This window comes from Chiloscyllium plagiosum, unplaced genomic scaffold (genome assembly GCF_037043375.1).
Source record: "Chiloscyllium plagiosum isolate Xiang-an unplaced genomic scaffold, Cpla_swu_hap1 HiC_scaffold_9, whole genome shotgun sequence".
Classification (NCBI taxonomy): domain Eukaryota; kingdom Metazoa; phylum Chordata; class Chondrichthyes; order Orectolobiformes; family Hemiscylliidae; genus Chiloscyllium; species Chiloscyllium plagiosum.
This window is the reverse complement of record NW_028270147.1, coordinates 101,237,302-101,250,768: the sequence shown is the minus strand read 5'-3', so window position 1 is coordinate 101,250,768 and position 13,467 is coordinate 101,237,302. Positions and strand designations below refer to the sequence as shown.

Sequence of the window (13,467 nt, the reverse complement as noted above, 5' to 3'; positions counted from 1 at the left end):
AGACTTTGTTTTAGTCTGGCGTCATCTCTGGCTGAGATATCCCAGGATCACCTTCAATGTATCAGACAATACGACAGAGAAAAACATGCTGAAGGTGATGGATGCTAGCAGGCAGCACTGTTTGAATCCATTAGTGACACGGAATTGGACAGAGAGTCACCACCCAGGTCTTATCCAAGCGTATATCATGGACTGGGAGCTCACCCAGTTTGGTCCGAAGAAAGATTGATCCGAGTCATTTCGAAACGGGGAGAATTTAGGAACTATGGACAGACAGAGTGATTTGAGGCCTCCAAGTACAGAAAGCATGAAAAGCTCACAAGACAGCTCCAAACCCGATTGAAGAAGTTGAAAGGAAAGTTGGTGTGGATCTCAAGGTGGCTGTAATCAAAAAGTATCTGTTTCCAATGCAGAAAGCTCGGGTTTGACTCCACCTGGAAACCTGGGGACAGTTCTGACCTCTGCACCTCAGGAGAGAGATACTGGAGGTATGGGGTACAGCACACATTCACCAGAATGATCCCGAGTTTAACTAAGGGCAGGTTTCATCAACCTGCTTTGCATTCCCTTGCCTTCGGATGATTGCATGGTGATCTAACTGAAATGTGGAGATAACAGAGGTATTGTGGAGGGGAGTTACTGGGGAAGGTGGGTGGGTATGCAGAACAGGGGGATCCGATACTGAAGGTCTTTCAGGAGTGGACTCAGAAAAGGCTGCTTCCCAATAAGGTTGTAGGAATCAGAAACTGTGTCTCATCCCCACACCCCCATCTCTATTCCACTGAGCACAACACCCTTCCCAGAAAACACATTGTGGGGGTTGTTCCGTCAGAAAAATTTCAGATTAAGAAAGTTAGTTTTTGACTGGGGAAGGTCATCGAGTTATATGGAACAGTGGCATCTGCCTGACAATGTGGAAAGTTGCCCAGGCAAGTCCTGATGTAAAATAGTGCAGCTCCAACGGCACTCAAGACGCTCGACACACAGAGTCATAGAGATGTACAGCACGGAAACAGACCCTTCAGTCCAACTCGTCCATGTCGATGTACAGATGTACTAGGAGAAAGTGAGGACTGCAGATGCTAGGGATCAGAGTCAAAAAGTGTGCTGCTGGAAAAACACAGCCAGTCAGGCAGCGTCCGAGGAGCAGGAGAGTCGTCGGTTCCAGCATAAGCTCTTTATCAGGATATCCCGACCTCATCTAGTCCCATTTGCCATCACTTGGCCCATATCCGTCCAAACCCTTCCTATTCATATACCCATCCAGATGCCTTTTAAATGTTGCAGTTGTACCAGCCTCCACCACTTCCTCTGGCAGCTCATTCCATACACACACCAACCTCTGCGTGAAAAAGTTGCCCCTTGGGTCTCTTTTATATCTTTCCCCTCTCACCCTAAACTTATGCCGTCTAGTTCCGGAATCCCCACTCCAGAGAAAAGACCTTGTCTATTCACCTTATCCATGTCCCTCATGATTTTATAAACCTCTATAAGGTCACCCCTCAGCCTCCGACGCTCCAGGGAAAACAGCCCCAGCCTGTTCAGCCTCTCCCCGTAGCTCAAATTCTCCAACCCTGACAACACCTTTGTAAATCTTTTCTGAACACTTTCAAGTTTCACAACATCTTTCCGATAGGAATGAGACCAGAATTGCACGTAATATTCCAACAGTGGCCTAACCAATGTCCTGTACAGCCACAACATGACCTCCCAACTCCTGTACTCAATACTCTGACCAATAAAGAAAACATACCAAACACCTTCTTCACTATCCTATCTACGTGCAACTCCACTTTCAAGGAGCTATGAACCTGCACTCCAAGGTCTCTTTGTTCAGCAACACTCCCCAGGACCTTACCATTAAGTGTATAAGTCTTGCTAAGATTTGCTTTCCCAAAATGCAGCACCTCGCAATTATTTAAATTAAACTCCATCTGCCACTTCTCAGCCCATTGGCCCATCTGGTCCAGATCCTGTTGTAATCTGAGGTAACCCTCTTCGCTTTTTTGGTGTCATCTGCAAACTTACTAACTGTACCTCTTATGCTCACATCCAAATCATTTATATAAATGACAAAAAGTAGAGGACTCAGCACCGATCCTTGTGGCACCCCTCTGGTCAGCGGCCTCCAGTCTGAAAAGCAACCCTCCACCACCACCCTCTGTCTTCTATCTTTGAGCCAGTTGTGTATCCAAATGGCTAATTCTTCCTGTATTCCATAAGATTTAACCTTGCTAACCAGTCTCCCATGAGGAACCTTGTCAAACACCTTATTGAAGTCCATATAGATCACATCTACCGCTCTGGCCTCATCAATCCTCTTTGTTACTTCTTTCAAAAACTCAATCAGGTTTGTGAGACAAGATTTCCCACAAGGAAAAGCCATGTTGACTATCTCTAATCAGTCCTTACCTTTCCAAACAGATACAAATCCTGTCACTCAGGATTACCTCCAACAACTTGCCCACCACCGACATCAGGCTCACTGGTCTATAGTTCCCTGGCTTGTCCTTACCATCCTTACCTACCACCACATTAGCCAACCTCCAGTCTTCTGGCACCTCACCTGTGGCTATCAATGATACAAATATCTCACCAAGTGGCCCAGTAAACACTTCCCTAGCTTCCCACAGAATTCTAGGGTACACCTGAACAGGTCCTGGGGATTTATCCACTTTTATGTGTTTTAAGACATCCAGCACTTCCTCTCTGTAATATGCACATACTTCAAGATGTCACCATTTATTTCCCCACATTCTATATCTTCCATGTCCTTTTCCACAGTAAATATTGATGCAAAATACTCATTTAGTAGCTCCCCCATCTCCTGCGGTCCCACACATAGGCTGCCTTGCTGATCTTTGACGGGCCTTATTCTCTCCCTAGTTACCCTTTTGTCCTTAATGTATTTATAAAAACCCTTTGGATTCTCGGTAAATCCAATTCACCAAAGCTATCTCATGTCCCCTTTTTGCCCTCCTGATTTCTCTCTTAAGTACACTCCTACTGCCTTTATACTCTTCTAAGGATTCACTCGATCTATCCTGTCTATACCTGACATATGCTTCCTTCTTTTTCTTAACCAAGCCCTCAATTTCTTTAGTCATCCAGCCTTTCCTTTCACCCTGACAGGAATATACTTTCTCTGGATTCTCGTTATCTCATTTCTGAAGGCTTCCCATTTTCCAGCCGTCCCTTTACCAGCGAACATCTGCCTCCAATCAGTTTTGAAAGCTCTTGCCTAACACTGTCAAAATTGAACATAGAACATAGAACATAGAACAATACAGCACAGAACAGGCCCTTCGGCCCACGATGTTGTGCCGAACATTTGTCCTAGCTTAAGCACCCATCCATGTACCTATCCAATTGCCGCTTAAAGGTCACCAATGATTCTGACTCTGCCACACTCAGACAGGCAGCGCATTCCATGCCCCCACCACTCTCTGGGTAAAGAACCCACCCCTGACATCTCCCCTATACCTTCCACCCTTCACCTTAAATTTATGTCCCCTTGTAACACTCTGTTGTACCCGGGGAAAAAGTTTCTGACTGTCTACTCTATCTATTCCTCTGATCATCTTATAAACCTCTATCAAGTCACCCCTCATCCTTCGCCGTTCCAATGAGAAAAGGCCTAGCACTCTCAACCTATCCTCGTACGACCTATTCTCCATTCCAGGCATCATCCTGGTAAATCTTCTCTGCACCCTCTCCAAAGCTTCCACATCTTTCCTAAAGTGAGGTGACCAGAACTGCACACAGTACTCCAAATGTGGCCTAACCAAAGTCCTGTACAGTTGCAACATCACTTCATGACTCTTGAATTCAATCCCTCTGCAAATGAACGCTAATACACCATAGGCCTTCTTACAAGCTCTATCCACCTGAGTGGCAACTTTCAAAGACCTATGAACATAGACCCCGAGATCCCTCTGTTCCTCCACCTCACTAAGAACCCTACCGTTAACCCTGTATTCCGCATTCTTATTTGTCTTTCCAAAATGGACAACCTCACACTTGGCAGGGTTGAACTCCATCTGCCACTCCTCAGCCCAGCTCTGCATCATATCTAAGTCCCTTTGCAGCCGACAACAGCCCTCCTCACTATCCACAACTCCACCAATCTCCGTATCATCTGCAAATTTACTGACCCACCCTTCGACTCCCTCGTCCAAGTCATTAATAAAAATTACGAACAGCAGAGGACCCAGAACTGATCCCTGCGGAACTCCACTTGTAACTGGGCTCCAGGCTGAATATTTACCATCTACCACCACTCTCTGACTTCGACCGGTTAGCCAGTTTTCTATCCAATTGGCCAAATTTTCCTCTATCCCATGCCTCCTGACTTTCCGCATAAGCCTACCAGGGGGAACCTTATCAAATGCCTTACTAAAATCCATGTATACTACATCCACTGCTCTACCCTCATCCACATGCTTGGTCACCTCCTCAAAGAATTCAATCAGACTTGTAAGGCAAGACCCTTCACAAATCCGTGCTGGCTCTCCCTAATCAAGCAGTGCGTTTCCAGATACTCATAAATCCTATCCCTCAGTACCCTTTCCATTACTTTGCCTACCACTGAAGTAAGACTAACTGGCCTGAAATTCCCAAGGTTATCCCTATTCCCTTTTTTGAACAGGGGCACAACATTCGCTACTCTCCAGTCCCCTGGTACCACCCCCGTTGACAGTGAAAACGAAAAGATCATTGCCAACGGTACTGCAATTTCCTCTCTTGCTTCCCACATAATCCTAGGATATATCCCGTCAGGCCCGGGGGACTTGTCTATTCTCAAGTTGTTCAAAATGTCCAACACATCTTCCTTTCTAACAAGTATCTCCTCTAGCTTACCAGTCCGTTTCACACTCTCCTCTTCAACAATACGGTTCCTCTCATTCGTAAATACTGAAGAAAAGTACTCATTCAAGACCTCTCCTATCTCTTCCAACTCAATACACAGTCTTCCACTACTGTCCTTGATTGGACCTACCCTCGTTCTCGTCATTCTCATGTTTCTCACATACGCATAAAATGCCTTTGGATTATCCTTGATCCTATCCGCCAGAGATTTTTCATGCCCTCTCTTGGCTCTCCTAATCCCTTTTTTCAGGTCCCTTCTGGCTATCCTGTATCCCTCCACTGCTCTGTCTGAACCCTGTTTCCTCAACCTTATGTAAGCCTCCTTCTTTCTCTTTACAAGACATTCAACCTCCCTCGTCAACCAAGGTTCCCTCACACGACCATTTCTTTCCTGCCTGAACGGTACATACATATCAAGGACACGTCGTATCTGTTCCTTGAAAAAGTTCCACATTTCCACGACATCCTTCCCCGACAGCCTATGCTCCCAACTTATGCTCCTCAGATCCTGTCTTACAGCATCGTAATTACCCTTCCCCCAATTGTAAAACCTACCCTGTTGCACGTATCTATCTCTCTCCATAACCAAGGTGAAAGTCACAGAATTGTGGTCACCATCACCAAAATGTTCACCCACTAACAAGCCCATCACTTGTCCTGGTTCATTACCGAGTACCAAATCCAATATGGCCTCCTCTCTGGTCGGACAATCTACATACTGAGTTAGAAAAGCTTCCTGGACACACTGCACAAACACCGCCCCATCCAATCTACTTGATCTAAAGAGCTTCCAATCAATATTTGGGAAGTTGAAATCGCCCATAACTACTACCCTGTGGCTTCTGCACCTTTCCAAAATCTGTTTCCCAATCTGTTTCTCCACATCTCTGCTGCTATTGGGGGGCCTATAGTAAACACCCAACAAGGTGACTGCACCTTTCCTATTTCTGACTTCAGCCCATACTACCTCTAAAGGCAGATCCCCCTCGAACTGCCTTTCTGCAGCTGTTATACCATTTCTAATTAGCAACGCCACCCCCCCTCCTTTTTTACCACCCTCCCTAATCTTACTGAAACATCTGTAACCAGGAACCTCCAACAACCATTCCTGTCCCTCTTCTATCCACGTTTCCGTGATGGCCACAACATCGTAGTCCCAGGTACCTATCCACCCCTTAAGTTCACCGACCTTATTTCTGATACTCCTTGCGTTGAAGTATACACACTTGAACCCATCTGTGTGTCCGTAAGTATTCCCTGTCAGTGCTACCTTCTTCACAGCTTCCCCACACACTTGGACATCCTGACAAACAGCTAGCCTACTTGCTGGACTACAAGTCCGGATCCCATCCCCCTGCCAAATTAGTTTAAACCCCCCCCGAAGATAGCTAGCAAACCTACCCCCCAGGATATTGGTGCCCTTCTGGTTCAGAATTGGCCTTTCTCCAATTTAAAACTCCAACTTTTAGATCCAATCCATCCTTTTTGATCACTAATTTAAAACTAGTAGAATTTTGGTCACTGGGCCCAAAGTGCTCCCCCACTGACACCTCAGTCACCTGCCCTGCCTTATTTCCCAAGAATAGGTCTAGTTTTGCACCTTCTCTAGTAGGTACATCCACATACCGAATCAGAAAACTTTCTTGTTCACACTTGACAAATTCCTCTCCATCTAAACCCTGAACACCATGGCAGTCCCAGTCTATGTTTGGAAAGTTAAAATCCTCTACCATAACCACCCTATTATTCCTACTGATAACTGAAATCTCCCTGTCAGTGAATAAAATAAAACATGACCAAATGGTACAATCTTGCAAACAGTGATGGCAATGTAAATTAATTCAATATTAAGTTTAAACAGGAGGAGGGAGAGAGTTACGAGACAAAATTTTAAATGTTAATTCAGTAAGCTTTGAAATAATGAGGGATAAGTTATTCCCCACCAATGGGCTGGGTTATTGCACACTGCCCTTGTCTTTCTAGTTCAAGCCATCAATCACTGAGTCTATTGGTCAATCTCAATCCCTCATACACTGCCTACGTTACACTAAACTGAGCACACGAAAATTGTAATGCTGCAACGTAACTTCTGCTTCCTGAAAATACTCCCATACACGAAACTCGGAGCTTTATTGTTCCAACATGGCAGTGGACCTGTCTGCTAATTAAACCAAACACCCAGAAAAGCTGACCCTGCCCCGTCATCTATTAAAGTATGAGTGACAGAGAACACCCAAATTCCACTAAAATAATATCAATTTATTCCTTAATTCTAAAAGTGAACATTGAACAGCTGTTCACAACTCTGAGCACCCCTTTCTCTGAAATGTGTATTACTTGCCTCCAACCCTACAACAATATGCAGTTTTAATAAGACACTTATTACATCACCTTAACTTCGAAACCACACGGCCGTTGTCATCTTCGGTGTCTTTCTTCTTCCGGCTGAAGTTCTCCCTGGGTCGTCTTCTTTCTTTTTACTGTGAAAAGGTACCATTATGGATGGCACGGGGGCTCAGTGGTTAGCCCTGCTACCTCACAGCGTCAGGGACCTGAGTCCGATTCCCGCCTCGGGCGACTGTCTGTGTGGAGTTTGCACATTCTCCCTGTATCTGTGTGAGTTTCCTCCCACAATCCAAAGATGTGCAGGTCAGGTGAATTGGCCATGCTCAATTGCCCATAGCGTTATGTGCATTAGTCAGGGACATATATAGGGTAGGGGAAATGGGTCTGGGTGGGCTTCTCTTTGGAGGTGTGGGCTGAAGGGCCTGTTTCCACACTGTAGGGAATCTAACCTAAAAAGAAAATAGAAAGTGTTTCAATGTTTTGGGTCTCTCTCTCTCTCTGTCTCTTGATGGTAGTTGCTCTGTCTGATTTTTAAAATCCCTACCTTTTTTGATATCCCCAACATCGAATTGTCTCATTGGTTCGATGTTGGCAAAACAATAAATTCAAACTCAATTGGGTTTTCATATCCTGGGGCATAATTTAAACACGAGAGGGTGGTGCTAGAAAAGCACAGCAGGTCAGGCAGCATTCGAGGAGCAGGACAATCGACATTTCGGGTATAAACCCTCCATCAGGACCCGAAACGTCAATTCTCCTGCTCCTCGGATGCTACCTGAACAGCTCTGCTTTTCCGCACCACACTCACGACTTTGATCTGTAGCATCCCCGTTTTCTCCTGCATCATTTAAAAAGTATCTGATGGGTATATGAATAGCAAGGGTTTGGAGGGATATGGGCTGGGTGCTGGCAGGTGGGACTAGGTTGGGTTGGGATATCTGGTCAGCATGGACGATTTGGACCGAAGGGTCTGTTTCCGTGCTGTACATCTCTATGACTCTATAATTTGAACTGGTCAAATTCGAACTGTTGTCAAAACAGCAACCAACTCAGCTTTCCATTTCACACCCAATATTTTCATTTTTCCAGTACACTCTGAGACTGCTTTTGTAAGCTCTCTGTGCCGAACAGCATTCACTCTCTCTTAAAGGTACAGTACATGCTGTAGTTCAACTTCATAACATCATGCAGAACAAAGAGAAGCTACTGGGAATGCTGCTGCATCCATTATATGAGCAACATGAGCTAACCCGGGGACCTGGAAACAAACTGACCAATAGTGACTGGCTCCTGTTCCTCCGCATGTAAATGCAGTCAGCAATGTTCAAGACATGTTCCGGAGATGTGTATCCAGGTGCCTACCTGCAGCGTGACTAGTAACAGAGAGACAGCACAGTCTACAAGGGGAAGCAGCCTCTCGACCTGTTTTTAAAAAAAAGTCATAGTTGGCTGCAAGTGCAAAATTTATGTTGGAGTTCAATTCTGGTTGCCTTGTTATAGGAAACGTGATGTTAAACTGGAAAGGCTGCAAACAAGGTTGGCAAGGATGTTGCCGGGACCGCTGGGTTTGAGTTATATGGAGACGCTGGGTAGACTGGGATATTTTTCTTGGGAACGTAAGAGGTTGAGGGGTGACAGCTTTATAAAATGATGAAGGGCATAGATAAGGTAAATAGCCAAGGTGTTTTCCCCAGGGTCCAAAACTAGGGACCATAGGTATAACGGTGAGACAGGAAAGAATTGAAATGGACCTGATGGGCCACTTTTTCACACAGAGGGTGGTGAACGAGCTGCCAGAGGGAGCGGTGGGGGTCGGTACGGTACAATATTTAAAAGACATTTGGACAGGTACATGGATAGGAAAGGTTCAAAGGGATATGGGCCAAATAGGACTAGTTCAGTTTAGAATACCTGTTCAGCATGGAAATGTTGGGAAGAAGGGCGTGTTTCCGTGCTGTATGACTCTGACTCCATCACTAGTTTAAACAGCTGGTTAAAAAGCCTATGCTCTTGGTGGTTTGTCACGTATAATGTAAGTCTCTAACCCTAAGTATGATCTCAGTTCTAGGCTAGTGTTTGCTTGGCTTTATCTTAGCTACATAAAAACATATCCCTGGCTATCGATGGTGAATGATGAACCTGGACCATCTAAAAGGAAATCAGAGATTTACAACTTCCACACAGAATGGGAAAACAAATTCTGTTCACAACTGTAAAAGACAAGAGCATTTGCCTGATGTGTCACCAAGGTGTGTCAAGAAGTAAAAAGGTGAATTTGGAATGACACTGCACGACCATGCACGTTAAATTCAAGGACAGTTTTCCCTTGACCAGCATGCTTCGGACAAAGAGAAGTGATGAGCTGAAGGCCATTTTGAAAACTCAATGTCATTTTTTTCTAAACCAACCTGCACTAAAACTTCATTTTGCACTTTGGCAGAACACAGGAAATCATTTATGGATGATGGAGGAATCAAAGACTATGGCTGCTGACTCTTTCCTCAAAGACTTTAACAGCAAAGAAGAAATAATAAGGGCAATCCAGAGGGTTGTGCTCCCACAGGAGCAAGATGGGTGGAATCTTTATCTGAAGAGGTCTATCAGCAACTACTCAGGCCCTGAAGGACTCTGAATGCATTCACTGCAGTTCCATGAATCTTTGACATGGATGACACAACTCACAGCTGATTGTTTTTAAAGACGTAACCACTAAAGAGGATCTCCTCACCCTTTTGTCCTTAAAGAGAGAACAAAGGGTGAGGATATCTCAAACAAACTCAAAAGGCATGTGCTTGAGAAAAACATTCTGACACATTGTTAAACCTAATAGAGCCTGTTATCAGGCCAGTTCCAAGTATTACTCTGAATGCTTTTGACAAATGCGAGGCCTTTACAAGGTGAGCATACTGTCATGCAGCATGGAAACAAAGCCTTTGGTCCAACTCATCCATACCAATCAGACATTCCAATCTGATATCGTTCCATTTGCCAGCATTTGGCCTATATCCCACTAAACCCTTCCTATTCATCAACTTATTCAGATGCTTTTTAACTGTTGCAATTGTACTTGTCGCCACCACTTCCTCTGGCAACTCATCTCATTACATACATGAACTGCCTCCCCCCCCCCCCACCCCACGTGAAAATGTTATCCCTCAGGTACTTTTTAAATCTTTCTCCTCTCATCTTAAAACTAGCCCTCGAGTTTTAGACTCCCCTCCACTGGGAAAAAGACCTTGGCTATTCGCCTTACCTTGTCCCCCATGATTTTATAAACCTTTATAAGGTCACCCCTCAGCCTCCAACGCTCCAGAAAAAAAGGCTTCAGTTTTAATTCCCCCAGACTTTGTGACAACTAATGCGATTATTGCTGGGCCTCTGCGCCACACTCCTTCCCTTAGCTGGGCTTAGCATTCTGTTCCATGCTGGCTTGGACTGTTTTGAGTTATCTTTGCCTTGATGTACTTACTATTATCATAATCGCAGTCTTAAGAACGGAATGAGCTTGTGTTCTCAGAGATGTGTTTCGCTTTCACAGGGCTGCGAACAGTGGACATCCCTTATATAGACAGCCTGGACAGAGGCCGTTCAAAGGAAAGGAAACACTTGCTGTCACCTGATCGATCCCTATGCACCTCAGCAGAACGTGCTCAGTATCCACAGCACCATCCCCGGGATGGGCGGCTCTCTCGGTCCCCAAGTCTCAGCAGGTCTCATTCCCACCGGGGACAGGTAGGCCCCAGGCTTGTGCTCATATCAGATGGTTCCAGTATGTACTTTAATAGAAAGACGAGGAGCTGATATTTATTCAAAAAATGAGTTCGAGTGTGCTGTACATCTGCTCTAAATTAAATAGTTATGACTAGTCAAACTTCAAAGAGTTAAACCTTGCTGGTTTTCATTGAGAAGAGTAGGTGGTAAGGGTAGAATTCTGTCTGGATGTGAGCGAAGGAACATACCTCATTTCAACATTGAAATGCAATGTGCTGCGGTCAGACCAGATCTGAGCTCAGAATGTGGGAAATTGAAGCACAGAGGCTGAGTTGGTAGATAAAGAGAAATTTACACTTTATCCAAAGTTCTAGGTCATTACCACTCGCTGTGAGAAAATGTTCTTCCTCATATGACCCCTTCCTCTGCCTTTCCTATATCGCCCGACCAAAAACCTTCAATCTAGGTCCCTTAGTCCCTGAACCATCAGCCAATAGGAGCAGCTTTTCCTTGTCTCTCTTATCCAAACCCATTATAATCCTGTCCACCTCAACCTAATCTCTCCTTGATTCTGTTTGCTAAATTTCAAAGGAAATGGAGTATAAAAGTAGGGAGGTTTTGTGAAACTATGCAAAGCACTAGTCAAACCACACCTGGAATATTTTATTTTAAAGGAAATTGAGTATAAAAACAGGGAGGTCTTGGAAAGGAAAAGCTCTAGTAGGCACCAGTCAGATTACAGCTGGAATACTGTGGACAGTTTTGGGGCCCTTCTGCAAGGAAAGGTAGACTGACATTGGAGGCTGATCTGTGGTACGAAAAGACTGTCTTATGAGGAGAGGCTGAGTAGGTTGGGCCTGGAATATAGAAGAATGTGAAGCGACTTTACTGAAACCAACTCTATTCTGAGGCGACTTGACAGAGCAGTTGCAGAAAGGTTGTTTCCTCCTGTTGGAGAGTCCAAAACCAGACGGCAGATTTTTAGAATAAGGGCGCTCCTGTCTAAGATAGAGATGAGGAGAAATTCCTTCTCTGAGTGGAGTGAATCTGTGCAATTCTTTATCACAAGTGGCTGTCGAGGTTAGACCATTAAGTACCTTCAAGGCTGAGACTGATTTTTTAATTGGGAAGGGAGTTAAGAGTTATGGGGAAAAGGCAGGAGACTGGAGTTGAGTATGATCAGATCAACTGTGATCTCATTTAAATGGTGCAGAGAACTCAATGGGCAGAATGGTTTACCTCGGCTGCCACGTTTTGTGGCCTGACAACTTCCAGTCTGACGCCAGGACAGGCCAGAAGGTGATTGGAACTCAGTGATGGGAGAGGTAGGAAAATCCCACCTACAGAATGTGGACAGCCGGTCAGGCAGCATCCGAGGAGCAGGAGAATCAACGTTTCGGGCAAAAGCCCTTCATCGGGAATGCTCGAAACTTCGATTCTCCTGCTCCTCGGATGCTGCCTGACCCGCCGTGCGTTTCCAGCGCCACACTCTTCAACTCTGATCTCCAGCATCTGCAGTCCTCACTTTCACCCAGCTACAGAACTTCCCAAACATAGTAGTGCCAATGACTTAGAGTCATGGAGTCACAGAGATGTGCAGCACGGAAACAGACACCTTCGGTCCAACTCGTCCATGCTGACCAAATATCCGAAATTAATCTAGTCCCATTTGCAGCATTTGGCCCATATCCCTCTAAACCCTTCCTATTCATATACTCATCTAGATGCCTTTTAGTTGTTGTAATTGTACCAGCCTCCACCACTTCCTCTGACAGCTTATTCCGTACACGTACCACCCTCTGCCTGAAAAGTTTCCCTTAGGTCCCTTTTAAATCTTGCCCCTCTTAGATTAGATTCCCTACAATATGGAAACAGATCCTTTAGCCCAACCAAAGAGTAACCCACCCAGACCCATTCCCCTACCCTGTATTTCCCCCTGACTAATGCACCTAACACTACAGGCAATTTAGCATGGTTAATTCACCTAACCCACACATTTTTGGACTGTGGGAGGAAACCGGAGCACCCGGAGGAAACCCACGCAGACACGGGAAGAATGTGTAAACTCCACACAGTCAGTCGCCTGAGGCTGGAATTGAACCCGGGTCTCTGGCGCTGTGAGGCAGCAGTGCGAACCACTGACCTCTCACCTTTAAACCTTTGGACTCCCCCACCCCAGGGAAAAGACTTTGTCTATTTATCCTACACATGCCCCTCATGATTTTATAAACCTCTATAAAGGTCACCCCTCAGCCCCGGTCAATTCAGCCTCTCCCTATAGCTCAAACCCTCCAACCCTGCCATCATCCTGGTAAGTCTTTTCTGCACCCTTTCGAGTTTCACAACATCCTTCCTATAGGAGGGAGACCAGAATTGCGTGCAATATTCCACATGTGGCCTAACCAACCACAGCATGACCTCCCAACTCCTGTACTCAATGACCAAGGCAAGCATACCAAACACCTTCTTCATTATCCTACCTACCTGCAACTCCCGTGTTGTTTACCCTAAATTGTACTACTCCTCTGCAATTCCCCAGTC

At 45.3% G+C, this 13,467-nt stretch overlaps 1 protein-coding gene across 1 annotated transcript in view; it reads left to right on the top strand.

Moving 5' to 3' along the window:
- LOC122546864 (putative voltage-dependent R-type calcium channel subunit alpha-1E) overlaps positions 1 to 11,016 on the top strand; it is a 108,936-nt gene extending 97,920 nt beyond the window's left edge. Inside the window, exon 14 of the mRNA XM_087990242.1 lies at positions 10,754 to 11,016. Coding sequence (XP_087846368.1) covers positions 10,754 to 11,016 — 263 coding nt within the window. The remainder of the gene's footprint in view (positions 1 to 10,753) is intronic.
- Positions 11,017 to 13,467: the final 2,451 nt, after the last annotated feature.